Genomic DNA, 18,068 nt, shown 5'->3' on the forward strand with positions numbered 1-18,068 from the left:
AAGCCACCGCAATGAGAAACCTGTGCACCGCAACGAAGAGTAGCCCCCCGCCCCCGCCTCAACTAGTTAAAGCCCGCACGCAGCAACGAAGACCCAATGCAGCCAAAAATTTAAAAAAATAATAAATTAATTAATTTAAAAAACAGTCATATAGTTCTAAAGAGACTTGTTACCAAAAAAACTTTGCTACACGTGCACGCACACACTCATGCACCCTGTATTCTGCTCGCAGAGGTAAGTGCTTTCTACTCTTGCAGCTGATTCTTAGTGTATTTACCTATCATTAAATCTATAAGTATATCGCTATTTCTTGATTTTTTTTTTCAGTTGTATGTATTACCTACTGTCTTCTCACTTTGGAAATTAGGATATAGTGCTCCTTAGACAGTTCCCCTCGTTTCTCCCCTCCCGTTCCCCCATCCTTCGTATATATTTTGGTTGGGTAACTATTCAGTGTTTATATTATCATGTCTGTATACATGCAATTTACTGCTAAACTGTATATACTTCTGTTACATTTCCTTTTGGGGACATTACCTTTTGCTTTTCCTGGAATTAAGAATTGTCTTTAGATTTCAAAATAGCTTTTTGTATGTTTATCTCTATTTCTACTCCAAACTTTCTCCCAGTTGATTAAATCTCTTACTTGGTTTGAACAAAATTGGTGTTCTATTAATTTCATCTTCTTAAAGTTCTTCTTTGTCTTTTGTAATCTTTATTCTAGTATCATTCTTAGGTCTTTTCTCTCAGGTGGGTAAGCTTCTCCAGAGAAGATTCTTCCAATCCCCTGCATGGAGGGCATATGCTTGGCTGCCAATGCTTTAGCACTCATTTGGGAAAGAAGGCATGGGATGTGGAGTGGTCCTTAACACAACCTTCCATTTAACCCTTTTAGGTCAAGGCTATTGACATCTGGACTACATAATTCTTTGTTGTGGGAGCTATCCTGTGCATTGTAGGATGTTTAGCAGCATCCCTGGCATCTACCCACTAGGTGCCAGTACTACATACATCCCTCCAGTTGTGACAAGTAGAAATGTCTCCAGACATTGCTGCATGTTCCCTGTGAGGCAAAATCGCCCCCATTTGAGAATCACTGTGTAAGTAGAAAGGGTTAATAATAGCAGGTCTGAGCCCTTTTTTTCATGGGAAATGACCTTGGATTTTCCTTCTCCTGGCATTCTTTACTAGAGACTTGATTAATGAATATATAACGTATCCAGGTAATATTGTTTATTGTAAATTGATGCTGATTGGTGAGTGCATATGGATCAGGAAGACTGTGAGTGAACTATAGAAGCCTGTGAAAAGACACTGAACTTGACTCCTATTGTGCAATGTGTGACTCTTGTAGGTGAGCATGAACATATCCCTCCAGGGGCCCTGGAACCTACACTCATTGGCTGTTAAAATATGCTCCTGGTTCCTGTGGAGCATGGAGTTTCCCTAAGCCAGGGTGATTTCTGTACTTATTCACATGATCTCTTTCTCTTACAGCATTGGGTCCAAAAAAGGCCCCTGGTGGGCTGTATAAACCCCTTCTGAAGATAGCGTGCCTCATGCTAGCATGCTGTCTTTGTCTTTGTCTTTCTGCAGAACTAAATGAACCTGGTGCCAAGCTGTGGTCTTTGGGGTCCTATGAATGAATATCAGTCTGAACCTGAGACTGCTGCTGGTGGCAGGAAAGGAGGAAATCTGGGAATTAACTGCTTTCTTAAATATGCTTTCAACCAGTCCTGCTTTTAGTCCCACCTTCATTCACTTCTGCTGATTCTGGAGTCATTTGAGGCTACAGAATGTAAACTGGGGTGCTCCTCTGCTTTTCTCCAGTGCTGGCTTAGCATTCAGCTTTCCTTGGGCCTGCTGAGTGTTTTTTTTTTTTACCACTCAGCCATATGCTTTCTGGCTTCCAAATTTTTGTCATGTCTTCTTATGAGTTTGTCTTTAAAACAGCAGCAACAACCAAACCCTTTATCTTTGTTTTAGTGAGATTTGGGGAGGGATTGGAACTACCTCATTGGCCATTCACAGTCTCCTTTTCATGTCTACTGTCTCTTGACCTTGGAGTGCCCCAAGGTGCAGTCGTCAGACTACCTTTCTATCTGTATCTGCTCCTTTTGTGGTCTTACACACTGACAACTCCCAAATTTTAATACCCTATCATTTATTTAAGGCACATTTCCCCCCCCCCCCCCACATCTTAGTCCCTCTAAAAACAATGGTTCTCAACTGGGAGCTATTTTGTCCCCCAGAGGACGTTTTTGGCTGTCAGTGATAGAAGGGTGCTCCTGGCATCTGGTGGGTAGGGGCCAGGGGTGCTGCTAAAATCCTGCAATGCACAGGACAGCCTCCACAGCAAACAAGTATCTGACCCAAAATAGTGCCAAGATTGAGGAGCCATGTTCTAAAGCAGGTGGCATCGGTCACTCACTGTCAGCAAGATGGCAATTACACTGTGTTGTGTGAAGCTGTCTGTTGACAGTTTCTGGTAAAGATCAAGAAATACCAGCACTAAATCATCTTAGATTCAAGGGAATACAGGTTTCTTTAGCCAGTGCCTCTCCCCTGAACTCCAGGCTCATGCATCCTATTTCTAATCAGTATCTCTATTTGGTTATCTAATAGGTAGCTCAGATTTAACTGGTCTAAAACTGAAGCCCTGATTTTTTTCTCCCAAACTTATTCCTCCTGCAGTCTTCTCCATCTCAGTTAATGGCTATTCTGTCCTTCCAGTTCATCAAGCAAAACCCTTGGAGTCTTTATCTCCTTCTCTTCCCCCCCCCCACCCTGCTTCCAATCCAGCAGCCAGTTCTGTTGCCTTAACTTCAGATTATATCCAGAATTTGATCACTTCTCACCACCTTCACTGCCACCAAGCCAACCCTGTCTTGATATAGATTTTTGCAGTAGCCTCCCGATTAGTCTTCTGTGTTCACTGTTCCCTTAACAGTCTGTTATCCACATGTCAGCCAGAGTGGTCCTATTAAAGGTAAGTCAGATCTTGCCCCTCCTCCTTTCAAACCCAAAGGCTTTGTATCTTACTCAGTATAAAACCAAAATCCCTACAATGGCCTGCAGGGCCTTACCAGATCTGCTTTCCTGTTGCCTGCTCCTGTATTCCTTTCTTTCCTCCCTCCCTTACTCTGTCAGCCATACTGCCTCCCAGTTGTTCATTGCCAGAAGTCAGAGCTTGCCTCAGAGCCTTTTCGTTTGTCCCCCTGCCTGGATGCCCTTCCCTGTGATAGTACCCCTTTACTACCTTTAGGGATTTGCTCAAAAGTCACTTTCCCAGTGAGGCCTTCTGTGATCACCCTATTTTAAAATTGAACTCCTCTTCCTCTGCCCTGTGATACTTTTTATCTCCCTTTCCTGCTTTATATTTCTCTTTATTTTATCACCATTTAAAATACTATATAATTTACTTTTTTAAAAAATGAATTTATTTATGTGTGTATGTATGTATGTATGTTTGGCTGCGGTGGGTCTTCATTGCTGCATGCAGGCTTTCTCTAGTTGCGGCGAGCAGGGGCTACTCTTCATTGCGGTGCGCGGGCTTCTCATTGCAGTGTCTTCTCGTTGTGGAGCACGGGCTCTAGGGCCACGGACTTCGGTAGTTGTGGCACGCAGGCTCAGTAGTTGTGGCTCGCGGGTTCTAGAGCACAGGCTCAGTAGTTGTGGCGCATGGGCTTAGTTGTTCCACGGCATGTGGGATCTTCCCAGACCAGGGCTTGAACACATGCCCCCTCCATTGGCAGGTGGATTCTTAACTACTGTGCCACCAGGGAAGTCCTTTACTTCTTTTATTTTGCTCATCTGTCTTCTCCCACTTGAATGTGAGGTCCAGGAGGAGAGGAAATTTTTGAAAAATTTCTTTGATTCCTGATGTGTCTTTAGCACCTAGAACATTATTTGGCTCGTAAGAAGCAGTCAGATATTTGAATGAGCATTTAAATATATGCACATGTTCAATCCATCTTTGTCTAGAAGTCTTGCACTCTAAAATTATCAGCAATTATTTTCTTTCAAGATAGTGGGCGGAGTGCCATGAGTGAAGTAATATGTAAAAATTCTGGTAGTGAAACTTTTTTTTTAGACCCCACTAAGTTCTTTAGAGGAAGTAATTATACCTGTTTTAAGAAACCTAGGACAGAATAGTTACTTGCACTGAAGTTTGGTGATACAAATACCAGTTGGAAAAATCAATTTGAGATTGGTACTATTTCGTCTTGGGGATGTGGGTATTCAAACTGCCCATTCAAAAATAAATAATTCTGTGGCTTATCTTTCTGCCTCCTTGCTCTCTGAAGCCAGCAGGGATAGGCACAGTATAATTTCACATCAGGGAGAGTATGTCTTTTTCCCCTCCTTTCTCTTTCTTGACTTTTGTTGAAATACTGTGCTTCCAGGCACTTCACATATGTTTATTTCATTTAAGCTTCCCGCTATCCCTTTGGTACGGGCATTATTCCAAAGAAGAGATTAAGTAGGTCAAATAACTGGGAAGTCTATATTTGAATTGCAAAACTACATTTGCCTCCCAACTTTTATCAGTATCTTAAAAATAAAGTGAAGCTGATTATCAAAAATGATTATTCCCTGAATGTTAAAGAATGCTTTAAGCATAAAAATATTTTCCATGGATAAACATAAAAATGAATTACAGAATAATTTTAGTTAGTATTCTTATAAAATCCATCAGTAATGTTCATTTGCTAAGTTTTTAAAATTAGAATTCATTGTAGTTGAAGTAAATTAGGGCTCTTTATATCTAAAGCAATGTGAAATAAATGTTGCAGCTGACTTGCTGGTACTTTTATTCACATTAACTGATAGAACAATAATTTTTAATAAGACAGCAGTTTTCAAATTTAAATAGTAATTTCATGTTATAAATTTTATATAAAGTAGGGTCTACTGATAAAAGGTTAGTGCTAAAATATACCTGTATATTTATTTTCTGGTGGGATTTAAGCGAATGATTCCTCTGAATTTGGAATTTCATACACATAAATGTGTTTTTAAAGTGAAAATACTTTTAGAAGCTTTTACTGAAGTTTATGGTAGATTCAAAAAGTTTTGCTGAATCTTTAAGAATATTTGATGATCGTATTAAAAATATTTTGATAGGAAAAATTCCCTAAATATCTGAGCTACTAAAACTTTTCAGTGTTATATATTTTTTCCTTATGTACATAGGGTTTTTTAAATGAAATATTTCATGGATACACCATTATAACTTGTGATATGCAACACAGCATATCATAGCTTCAGGGCAATTCCTTTACTTCTTTTACTTTCCTGAACTATTTCAGGAATTAATGTGTGCAGAAATTTTGAGGTATTGGAAAGAAAACAGCAATTGTGTTGTACTATCAGGTAGCATTGGCATTGAAGTCCCAAATTATTCTTAGAAAACAACCTTTTGCTCTGAAGTATTAACCAGGTGGGAGCACAGGGCTTTCTGAAACTTTAAGAGGCCTACATATCTAAAAGATTGGGGTTATTAATTATTACAGCTACATTTCGCCTAAAATTCTAGTGGCTATGTTGCTACATCTCACTGAAATTTATTCACGTGTACCAACTTGGTGTTTAATTCTAGATTTCACTGGCCTAGTGAGATTAATAAAAGGAATAGGTATCAGATGAAAGAAGAACTGAAGATTGGTGAAAGCCAGGGGAAAAGCCTGGTCATCACTCATAGACACTTTTCAGACACACCACCCGGTCAACACTGGCATATATGCCCTGATCCTTATTGTGTGGGTTTCTTAGAAATATATGCAGTGTTTCCTTGAGGAAGTGAAAACGCATCTTTATTTGGTTTTAGGTCTGTTTTGTTTTTCTTTTCTGTTTTGTTTTGTGTTGGGAGAGCTGGTAAAGGACCTTATACTGGCTATATAATGGCCAGTTACATATCTAGGAGAGGAATAAACGGAAGAGGGGGAAAAAGAGAAAATAATATCAGCTACTATATTGAGTGCTTATTCTGTGTTGGGCATTGTGCTTTACATGCCTAACACACTGAATCTGTACAGTGCCTTGTGGAATAGGTACCATTACCTCTATTTTACAATGAAAGGAACTAAGGCAGAGTGACTAAATAACTTTCCCAAGGGTTTGAACCCAGACAGTCAGCAATACCTTGCTGCTTCATCACAGAATTGAAGGAGGATCAAGACAAGGCTAGACTGGCCAGTGCTTCTCAGATCCAGACCTAGAGACAGAACTACATGGGCAGTAGAAAAAAGGCAAAGAGATTTATGCAGCAACATCCCCATCTTGTGGTGTTTTAGTATATTCCCGAATATATTGTTAAAATTTAACAGCTATAAGCTAGCTCTAATCTAAATGAATTGAGGCTTAAATAAAATTCAGATGATGGCTGGTGGTTTCCCACTTTTGATATAATAGTAATGTAATTATTACTCATTAATGTTTATAGCAACTTTTGGAGATAAATGCTGTCTTTACACATGAGGAAACAGGTTAAATAATAAGCCCAGAGTCGCATTGCCAGGAAACGACTGAGCTGGGGCTTGAAACAGGCCCTCTGGCCGCAGGGTCTGGATTCTTAACCATCATGCTATATTTATTTTTAATATTTGCGAAGAGCATATACACATACCAGTAAGAGATGATGAACGTTTTATTGAAGCATTAATGTGTGTTCACAAACCTCCACTTTCCTCCAGTTGTTATCTAAGGTGTGCGCTACCAAAACGAAGTGTTTTATTTTGTAACCATGGTTTTGGTAGAAGGTCACTTCTTGATTATGGTTGGGCTCCTGTGTTCAGATCAGTGCTTCTCTATACATCCTCCCCCCACAAGATTCTGGCTCGTAAATGGTACTTTTAACACGTTACAGATTCAGTTCAAGAAAGCAGTGATCCATAACTTGCTTTGCAGAGATTTGTGGAGAGTTTTTGAGAGATTGATAGACAACGTGATAGCTTTATAACAAATGAAAGATTTTGAAACTGAGAAGGTATGGAGCAAAGTTTGTGTGCAGAATTGACCTTCGCATTCACTTCTCGTATGTGTTTTGAGCACAGCTTTTAGATTTATGAAAGTAGTGATGAAGAAAAGATAAAAATTTGATTTGGGAAGATAAGTTTTTTGTAGTATTTAAATATTTTATGGAAATGGAACCTGTTTAACGTTAAAGAAATGATTTCTATCATTGCATAATCCGTTTTCATCTTTATTAAGGTAACAACATTTAATCTTTGTTTGCATATGTACTGTTTTCTATTGTCTTTGTTACTTCCCATATGTATATTCATTTTTGGTAAGGATATGTTGAATTTTAATAATATAATGTTCCATCATACTGTTTAACATGGCATATAGGCAGCCATCTCTTGTTGAACACCTTGGATTGTGATTTTTTTTTAACTAACCAGTAAGTGTTTAGAAATATGATGGGAGCTTGTGTGAGATTGAGCCTAGAGAGAATATATATTTTTTAAACTTTTTATTTTGAAATAATGTCAAATTTACAAAAATTTGAAAGAATAGTACAAAGAACTCATGAAACTCTTTACTCATGTTCACTAATTTTTAACGTTTTGCCACACTTTATTTTTTATGTATATACATTTTTTTCCTGAACCATTTGAGAGTTGGTTGCATTTATCATGCCTTTTTAGCCCTTAATACTTAAGTCTTTATTTCCTAAAAATGAGGATAATGGCATTATAGATTTGATAGGCCTCCCATTGATGCAGTGATTGACACAGCGCTATAGGATATGTTGACTGAGAAAATGTATAGAGGGGAAAGCAAAAACAGTCTTGATCTGGCCAAGCAAGTGGCATGAAGGCCAAGAAGTAATAGTTATTCATACATTCCATAAATATTGGAGCACCTAGACACTGTGACGGGCTGTAAGGGATAAAACTATGAACATAATACACAACGTCCTTAGGAGATTATAATTTATTGTCTGAGGAAAGGGGTGTCAATACAGACAACCAAAGAAGCAATTTTAGTACAGTGAGTAAAGTACTATGATAGGAAAGACAGACACCTTGGTTAAAAGGTCATTGATGACTTTGAGAATGAATAACAGAATGCATTACAACTCAAAGGATGAAGACTTTGGAGAAGAAAGGTGGATGCTAGATTGCAGGGAATTAAGGGATAAGTGCAAGAGGTACACCGTAGCTGAATTCAAAAGTAAAAAATAATGAAAGTAAAAAATAATAGTTTAATAAGAGGAGGGTACCCAGAAGAATTGAATGTTTTTCTGTCCTTCTCAGCCCCAGTAAGCTAGACCAGTTGAGTATCAGAGACTGAGATATTAGAAGGGGAATGAGTGGGATCTAGGACATGGTTAGCTTTGGAGGGGAAAAAAGGGTATTTACTCATGTAGAAGTGGAGAGAAGGATGAGAATATGGGTGTAGTTGTAGGATACATTTTAGGGATGAAGATCCTCATGATAGATGCGATTTTCTTAGAAATGGGAGGAAGTGAGGTCATAGGAAGAGGTTGAAGGATGAAACCAGGAAGTTGAAGAACTTGGAAACTGCTTGTTCCCTCTAAGAACAAGCTTAGAGGGAATGACTTAGAGGAGAAAAGATTAAGAGTACTGCTAAAGAACAGTTAAGGCCCAGTTGGGGTTCAGTATGAATTGGTACTGGACACACTCTTTCTGTGTAGTTCTCCGATAGAGCTCTACTGTCCAGAAGGAGAGTGAGGTTATCCTTAAATTATGAAGGGTTAGGATCATCTGGTTCTTACCTTTTCTATTTTTGCACAGTATAATGAGGTGCATGCAACTTTTCATTACTATTTTGTTTCAATGATTCATTTCAGTGATCATTTTCTCTTCCTGCATGATAATGAGAACTGCCCTTTTCCACCTCCTTTACCTATCATTTTCTTCCTTCCTGCATTTTCACAGCATGCTATTTCTCTGAGATGTCCCAGCAAGCAGGCCAAGCGTCATATTGACTTCACAGAAGAACAGGCTGAGCTGACACCTGTAAGTTCTGTAAACATGTCCATTGGGACTACTCAAATTTTATTAGTGAAGAGGAATGCATTCTCTAGAACTCCTGATGGTGAAACCTTGTCATATATCTCAATTTTTTGAACACAAACAAAGCTTAATAAATAAGCAGAAACAAATGAGCAACTGTATGATACAGTATTATTGAATGTTAAAACTCATGGTAAGAGTATGTTGGTGGCTGTATATCTGGTATAGAGAAATTTTATATCAGAACCTTTTTTATTAGCTAAGGGCTTCTGTAAATTTCTCAAGATATTACTAAATTTAGCTGTTCTTCAGAATGGGGATATCAAGTGTAATGACTCTTTTGCACTGATGCTTAATAGAAAACCTAATTTCTTCAAAAATGTATCCTCTGGTCAGTGGTTGACACACCTGGATGCTTCAGAGCTGCGCTGTTCCATACGGTAGCCACTAGCCACAAGAGGCTATTAAGCACTTCAAATGTTAATCCAAATTGAGATGTGCTATAAAGATAAAAACACATACTGGATTTTGAAGACTTAGTATGAAAAAAAGAATGTAAAATAAAAGATGCTAATATTAGTTTATTTCATCATTTTCTTTTTACTTTTTTAAAAAAGTGGTTACTAGAAAACTTTAAATTACATTTGTAGTTCATATTATATTTCCATTAGACAGTGCTGCTTCAGAGTCATCTATGAAGCATTAAAAAAAAAAAAAAAAGTCCCTGACCCCCACGCAGTTGAATCAGATTCCCCCTGACCTTCCCTTCTCCCCTCCTTCCCTTCCTCCCTCCCTTCCTTCCTTCCTATCCTTTAAAAATACTGGTAGTAACCCAATGAATTGATTCCACAACCCACTAATGGGTTATATCCTGCTTAGTGAAAAACACTTCTCCAGCCTTACCTTTGGCCCCTCCCCTACATTCTTAAGCATCAGCCACTCGTACTTTAATATTTGCATTGTCATCTACTTGTCTCTTCTGCCCAGGCAGCAGTTCTCAGTCCTTTCAGTCCCAATACCCCTATTTTATAACAGATAATTTATAGCAATACTTTTACTATCCCAAATGAAATTCATAGATAATATAACTTACCTACATACCTGTTTTTGTTTTTGTTTTTTTAGTGAATTTAATGCCCTAACACCTAGTATGAAGGAGAAATAGCCAAAAATAATTTATAATATTATAATGTATCTTTCAGGTTTTAAATTATTGGCCATTTAAAAACTGTACTAAAAGACACAATGAAATAGTCAAATCCTATACTTATTTATAATTAATAACTTTGGATTTAAGAACAGTGAGATCAGAAGTCATTTTTACAGGAAAAACAAAGCAGAAATATGGGTGGACCCAGAATTAAAACATGTTATGGCACATAATAGCAGACAAAACATTCCTGTATATGGTAATTTTATAAAGGGAAATAACCTTAAATGAAGTAGGGATAATGTGCTGACACAATTTATAGATTGCCAAAGAAAAGAAAATGGTGAAGTACAAAATTCTTGCAAATAAGATGATGCTTATTTATAATTGTAGTGACAAAATTATTCCCTGCCTTGTAGTGTGGGATGAGGTAGTGATAAAATGATTTTTATATTTGACTTTTTACATTACAGATTTCTCATTGTGCTATATTTTAAATAATTCTGAAAGATATAGTAATTGAAATATTTTAAAATAATCTGTGTTAATGAAACTCAGTGAAATTCCTGCCTTTCATGTCTTTTCATTAATTTAACAGTATCTGGTTCTTAATTCTGTTAAAAGGAATATCAGTTCTCTCCTGTCATTTATTTGCATGTGACAGAGTGCACACTGATACTACCAGTTCTCATATTGGCAAATCTTACTTCAAGCTGGGTTTCCATTGGTGAAATGATTTTCCAACATAATGAATAATTCTTGGTAAATGTTGAATGGGAATTAAGTGCAGGCTTCCCTCAATTTATTTTACATGGTAAATAGCATTCCTGGAAGAGTCACTGAATATCAAAATTATATAGAAATACTTTGTTCTTATGTGTAAAATGGAGTTACTGAGTTCTAAACTCAGATTATCAACAGGAATTCCCATCTATAATAAGGAAATTAAAAATTCATGTGTGATGTGGGACTTGTTATTATATGACATTGTCCCGTGCTTGCAGGGCATCTAGCATTTCTGACTTCCCTCCTCATAAATACCAGTAATGCCCCCCCTCCTCCTCATTGTGACAGCCCAAAATATCCCCAGCTTTTTATGAAATGCCTCCTTGAGGGAAGCACCACCCAAGTTGAGAACCACTGATATCTCCCTTTACTCTGTCTCTACCCTCCACCCCCCCCCACAGCTGCCTCCTACTCATCCTCCAGGACTCTAGGCCTTTTCAGAAATACTTTGCTGAGCCCCTAATTTGGGTTTAGACACTGCCTCTACCTCTTGCTCCTGTACCACTTAACATACTGTATTATAGTTGTCAGTTATCTCCCTATTAGACTCTAAACTCTGTGAGAGCAGGGAGTGCCTTTGCATCTCCAGTGCCTGGCATGGTTCCAGGTTCAGCGCTGAATAAATAGTGAATAAATGAAAAAAGGAGGGAAATAGACGAGAGAGAGAAAATGGGCTAATACACCAGTGAAATGGATTAAAAATAGGCTACTGACTTTGTGTTGTTAGTGGTAAATGAAAGAAAATATAAGAAGGCCCTATTTAAATGAAGCTATGTGCATTTTTGTTACGAGCCACGTGTACCAAGACTGAGGCTGATTTAACAGTGTGCCCAGAACACTGTGTCTTTCCCTTTTCTCAGTCCTCCACCTGCACTCCACTCTCCTCATCCCTCTCGCATCTTTCTCCAGTAACCAGTTCTCGGCCACCAGCACCTCCCTCATGAGCAATTCTAGAGCACTGTGTGACGGGCGCCAGTAGGGGAAGGAAGATAAGGCATTTATTGAAGGAAGGTGTTAGCTGCTTGTGGTTTCTAGATTTTCATTTTTTTCTGCTACAAATACCTGTGGCTTAGAGGGAACGTGGAGCCCTGGCCAGTGGTGAAGCAGTGCATGGCTGAGTGACTGTCCCAAACACAAAGGGGTTATGATCTTGTTCAGCTACTGCTTGTAGTCTCATTTTTTTAGATGTGTTTTTGGGGGTCACCAACCATTAATGATTATCCTCTTTTTATTTTAAGGTATTTAAACCTTTCAGTATTTTAAAATCAGTAACTTCTACTTCTGGGTCTTTAAACAAATACAGTTAGATAATATTGTTTCTTACTGATCAGATATAGATTTTTTTAGTGATTTGAAGTCTTGAGGTGATTTGAGTTTGAAGACTGAGTAAATTTTGTAAGATCTTTTTTTTTAAGTTTAAACTTGAATTTAATGTCTAGAATTATATTTACCAAAGAATAGTTTGTTTCGATGGCCTCAAGCAGAATTTTTTTTTAATTTGAAAAATAATTATCTGAATATAGATATTCTACTCATTTGGGGGATCTTTATCTGAGAAAGTAACTTTTATGAGTAAGACAAATAGGACTAGATTTTCAAGAAATTATTTTCTATATGTTCTACATAATTACGTAAGAATACGTTTTTCCCATTATATATGAATAACAAAAAATGAATGAGAATAAGAGCAATGAAAGTTATAGTTGCTCTTTTTAATTGTCCTTCTCAGTTTTCTTCCTGGTCTTAGCTGATTGCTAACCTCAAATTAAATTCAATTTTCAGAAATTTCTGCTTACCTGGAGTTTTTATAGGTGAGCCAACTAATCTTTACCTTCAGGGGATTATACCATCTAGGTAAATGAGGACCTAGAGATAATTTTCTCCGTTCTTATTAATATTGATGAAAATGTCCAGTTTTTGTTTTAAATCTTAGGGTTTTGTTTTTTTTTTAGTGTTTTTTTTTGTTTGTTTTGTTTTTTTTGTTTTTGCAGTACACGGGCCTCTCACTGTTGTGGCCTCTCCCGTTGCGGAGCACAGGCTCCGGACGCGCAGGTTCAGCGGCCATGGCTCACGGGCCCAGCCACTCCGCGGCACGTGGGATCTTCCCGGACCGGGGCACGAACCCGTGTCCCCTGCATCGGCAGGCGGACTCCCAACCACTGCGCCACCAGGGAAGCCCTTAGGGTTTTTTTTTTGTTTGTTTCGTTTTTTGTTTTTTTCCCCCCCAGGAGTAGGTGAAAGGGGCAGGTATGCTTGTAAGGTTCATCTTGAACTAAAAGCTAAAAAAAAATACAGGCAGTGACATACAATATAGCAAACCCAACACAACATAGTGCAGATATGAGCAAAGATTAAGTTAATATTATTTTCTGTAACAGTGTTTTAATTTTGAAGTAGTGTATCTTGTTATCTGTGACAATGAACTTTATGAGAGTAGGTGCTGTTCTAGTATTTCTCTCCAAAAAATTTGTTTCTCAAGAATAACTTGATATATACTTAGATTTATAAAATATAATATTATAGAATACTTTCTATAACTCCACTTAGCTGTGCCATACATTGTTTTAAATGGTGGTTAGTAACTACATAACATTAAAAAATAAATACTAACTTCGAATTATTTAGGAATAAGCAAGTCTGAATTACAAATATATCAAAACAGCAGCAATTTATACTATATGAGTTTAATAAATACAATTGCAAAAGCATAACTTACAATGTGTTACTAAAAAGGTTTTAAGGGGGAAGAGGACAGTTAGGGACTATGTTATTCACAAATCATTTTTATGAAAATATACTAATTGAATTAATTTAACCAATTTAAGGGAAAACACTTCATAATATTTTGTTTATATCATTCATTTGCTATACAAGTCCTTTACTTGGGCAACACAGTACTGTTAATACTGATATAATGAGTGAATTAATAAAATTTTACTGAAAACACGTGATACCATTAGGCAAAATATTTATGGACATTTTTCCTCTTGGTGTGGCTATCATTGATTTGGTCAGAAATACTTGCAAAAGTTTTAAAACTGAGGAAGGAATAGGGATAGTCATTCGTCTCTGACACCTGTTTATTTGTGCTGTGTGCACAGCACTCAGAAGCACAGCCCTAAACGACAAATTGCTCTGTGATCTTTGCAGGGTGTGAGCCATTTTCCCAGAGCTGAGGGGTCAGCAGGAGTGGGCTAGGGCATGCCTGCTGGCAAAGGTGGTATCTTTCCCTCCCCCTCCTTTTCTTTTTCTTTTTTTAAATTTGGTCATATTTCATTGAGTTTAGGTAAAATATGAAATTAATGGTAGAGAATCATTCTTGCTTTGTCAACGTTATATTTTAAACACATAAAACCTCCACTGACTTCTATTGCCTTTTTTGTTTGTTTTTCTCTCTCTTTTTCTGCACAAGCACTCCTATCTGGACAGGGAAACCTCCCTTCTTCTGAGAAACATTGCAGGAAAACCTTCTCATTTGCTGACCAAGGTGATACTTCTTCTTCCACCTGCATGTAAATATTTATTGCCTTATAGGTAGAATGTAATTTCTGTTTTTGACTGTGCTCTCAGATTTCTCAGGTTGTGCTTTCTTAGTTTTGCACCTTTGTTCTTAATACAGGTATTTTTTTCTCTTACTGAAGGTAATTATTTAGTGATCTTAATAACTATCAGAAAATACTGAGAGTAGAAAATATTTTCAGTAATTTTTCACTAGTTTTTAACTTCCGTAAATACCTGACAGCCTGCCCAAGTGTGTTGGCACTTTTTCTAGTTTAACATTGTATTTAATTTTGAAGTCTGAAAATCATTGTTTAATTTTAACTTACTTCTAATGGTCATCCATGCTGTGAGGTACTTTAGCAAACTTTGTTTTTTAATTTTTGTTTATATTATCAATGCCTCATTTAATTCAACATTTATTTATATAAACAGAATCTTACTTTACATTAGTTTAATCAAATTGGAAGAGAAGGCTGCAATTTAAATTTCTCAGTTCTTTGCCCTCAGAATGGTTTGAATCAGTCCAGCTGGATTTTCATTGGGCTTGCATTTTACAACAATTTAAAATCACTTAGCCACTGTCATCATTAACTCAGGAAGAACAGAATAGGGAAGCTGAATAGCTTTCTACCTCCTCACAAGTCATGTTTTTATTTTGTTATTTTATTTAAATAATGTTAAATTCAAGCATGTCAGACTTGGTTATAGATAGTTTCTGAAGAATATACAAAGTAATTATGGTTTATGTCTCTTAAGTTTTTATTATCGTATCAGAGGGTTTCTTTCTTTTTTTTTTTTTGCGGTACGCGGGCCTCTCACTGTTGTGGCCTCTCCTGTTGCTGGGCACAGGCTCCGGATGCGCAGGCTCAGCGGCCACGGCTCACGGGCCCAGCTGCTCCGCGGCATGTGGGATCTTCCCGGACTTTAAAAAATTATTTCTTCTTAACTTTATAAACTTGTGAAAGAAGATGGTAAAGCTAAAATTAAAATCTCCATGAGTAACAGCTCAAAGAGAAGACTCAAGAATCAGCAATAAAACCCTTTCTTTTGCTTGAGTTTCTCTCCTTAAAGGAGATCTAGGAATAGGGTAGAAGCAGCTTAAAGATGAGGGAAATTTAGAAATCTTAAGCATATGGTAGCCATGTACGTTATAACCAGAGCAAAATTCTTCCCTTTTTCTTAGCTCTTCCTTCTCTGTTCACTCTCTCTCTGGAATCCACTCTCATAGCTTCAACTAGGATCTCTGTTAATAGTTCAGGTCTCTCTTCCTGAGAGGTCGCTGTCGGACATTTCCTGGAAGATGACCAGCACCTCCAGTTCTGCAGGTCTTCAGCTTCCTTAACCACACTCTCCCTGGGGCCTCACAATTTATGTCTCTTTTCTTCTTTTGACGCCTCTGTTTCTGTACACAATGCTGCCACTCTCCCACTTACCCAGGTTTGAGCCATCTGGTGCCTTTCTTCTTGTCACTTATTATCTCAGAGCTCTAAGAAGCTTGTCATAATCTGTAGGATTGGTTGAGTTCACCCATCCATTTCATTCCCATTGCCACCACCCTAAAGCAGCCTCGTATTTTTTATTAGAGCCACGACTCTTGTCTCTATTTTTGCCTGTCCCTCCTCCAGTGCATTTTGTATACTGCTCTCAGATGAAGTGTAACATATTACCATTTCCATTGCCTATTTATTCAACAAATATTTGTTTAATCATGTACTGCGTTAGGTGCTGGGGTATACAATAATTTTGTATGAAGTGGACATCGTCCCTGCCCTCAGCAGCTCACAGTCTATTTAGGAATATAGATAAAAAAACGTTTACAAGCAAGCATGTAAACAAACTCTAAATCATGTTAAGTGCTATGAAGGAAACAAGGTAAGTAATAGAGAATACTGGGGGGAGGATTAGGGCTACATTTCCTTTAGATGGTAACATCAGCAAAGGCCCTTATAAGGGGTGACATTTAATGTAAAGCTTGAAGGATGAAAAGAAGCCAGCTTGAGGGTGAAGGGAAATGTTCCAAGTAGAGAGGTCCAGGGAGAAAAAAGCTTGGCATGTTTGAGAAGCTGAAGAAACATTATGTTGCTGGAGCCACAGTAGTTGAGTAGTTGAATGAAGATATGAGTATCTTGATTTAGGTTTGGAGAGGTAGACAGGAATCAGATCATTCAAGGCACACTAAGGAGTCGTCCCCCCCCCCCCCCCGCTAAATGCAGTGAGAATCTATTGAAGAGAATAACTTCATTCAACAAATATTTACTGAATACCTATTATATGCCAGACACTGTTTACAACCCTTGAGATATGGCAGTGAACAGAACAGAGTTCCTATAAGAGGGAGAGTAGGTGTTTGCAAGTTTGGAAAAAATGCAGGCAGTATTCTCATCTCCCTTTGCCCAAGAGATGTTGATACTCACTGCAGCGTCAGAGCCATTGCTACTCAGATCCAAGTGCTGGCATTACTGGTGTATGTGGCCAACATCTGACTCCAGCTACCTCTATATACTGCTTTTATACAACAAGACATTTGATCAGGAAGGTGACTCAGTAGCATAGAACCTAAACGTTTAGGGTGGAGTGGGGGATGGAGTCAAGGACGAGGTGCCAGAAATTCCTAGATAACCAGAGCCACAGGGACCTCTCGATGTCAGTGCCCTCTACCAGAGCACGTGGCTGTTTTGAAGCTAAGTTGAGTTTATACCTCTTTCATACCACCTGTGTGGCAGTCTGGTTCCCCTTACCCAAAAGCATGGTGTCCCAGTTACTGACTCACCTCTGACCTGCACTTTTCCAAACTAGGACTTTGTAACACTGGGTAGTTAGAACACAGTAAAATGAACACAGTAACACTGCTTAGGCCAAGAATGCAAAAAGAATGCTTTGTTTGTTTGTTTCCATCCCCAATCCGGTTGTCATTATATCACTGTTAATGAAATAACTACCCCATTATACAGTTCTGAGCCAGGAGCCTCTGCAAAAACAATGCCAACCTATTTCTTCTAGGAGCAGCATTAGTGCCAGCACAGGACTATTTTGCCATAAATGGGAGCAATGGGCAAAAGACACATTGCTGATCTGATGCCCTTAAGTCTCTGGGTACCATTTGAAAGGCTTTCCCTGACCTCCTGAAATAATAATGCATTTTTTTCACTCTTTACTCCTTTGACCTGCTTTATTTTATTTTTTTTCATAGAACTGACCACTAACTGACTTATCTCATACCTGTTTCTTTCTTGTCTCTCGTTAAATGTAAGCTCCATGAGAGCAGGAGCTCTGTATCCCCTGCACTCAAGCCCAAGCCTGCACAGTCTCGACAAACATCTGTCATGTAAAAGAATGGTCCTCTAGTGACCATCGAGGTTTCAAGGACTGCTGTACTGTTAACCACCCTTTTCTTTGCTTCAGAGAAGTTGTAAAAATGCTTTTATATTACTGAAAGTCTTTTATTTTTGATAAGCGGTTTTTATTTACTGTTATCCCCAAAGTATATGTATGGTATAATCCTTAAGGACAAAAGGGACTGTGACATGGTAGAAAGAGCAAGTAGTTATTCACTTGGTAACTGCCTGTATGATCTTTGAAAGATAAGTCTTTCTGGGCCTTAATTAGTTCAGTGGACATAATAATAATAATGTTAGCCCCTGCAT

At 38.0% G+C, this 18,068-nt stretch overlaps 1 protein-coding gene across 5 annotated transcripts in view; it reads left to right on the top strand.

Annotated features, from left to right (window-relative positions):
* Positions 1–18,068, top strand: part of LOC111171753 (ras-associated and pleckstrin homology domains-containing protein 1) — a 143,943-nt gene that overhangs the window by 45,186 nt on the left and 80,689 nt on the right. For all 5 annotated transcript variants that reach the window (XM_089915933.1, XM_022567476.3, XM_022567477.3 and 2 more), the window contains exons 5-6: positions 8,910–8,990; positions 14,336–14,410. In XM_089915933.1, coding sequence (XP_089772059.1) covers positions 8,910–8,990; positions 14,336–14,410 — 156 coding nt within the window. The remainder of the gene's footprint in view (positions 1–8,909; positions 8,991–14,335; positions 14,411–18,068) is intronic.

This window comes from Delphinapterus leucas, chromosome 8 (assembly GCF_059928025.1).
Source record: "Delphinapterus leucas isolate spDelLeu-1000000601 "Yukka" chromosome 8, BTC_Dleu_Yukka2, whole genome shotgun sequence".
NCBI lineage: Eukaryota > Metazoa > Chordata > Mammalia > Artiodactyla > Monodontidae > Delphinapterus > Delphinapterus leucas.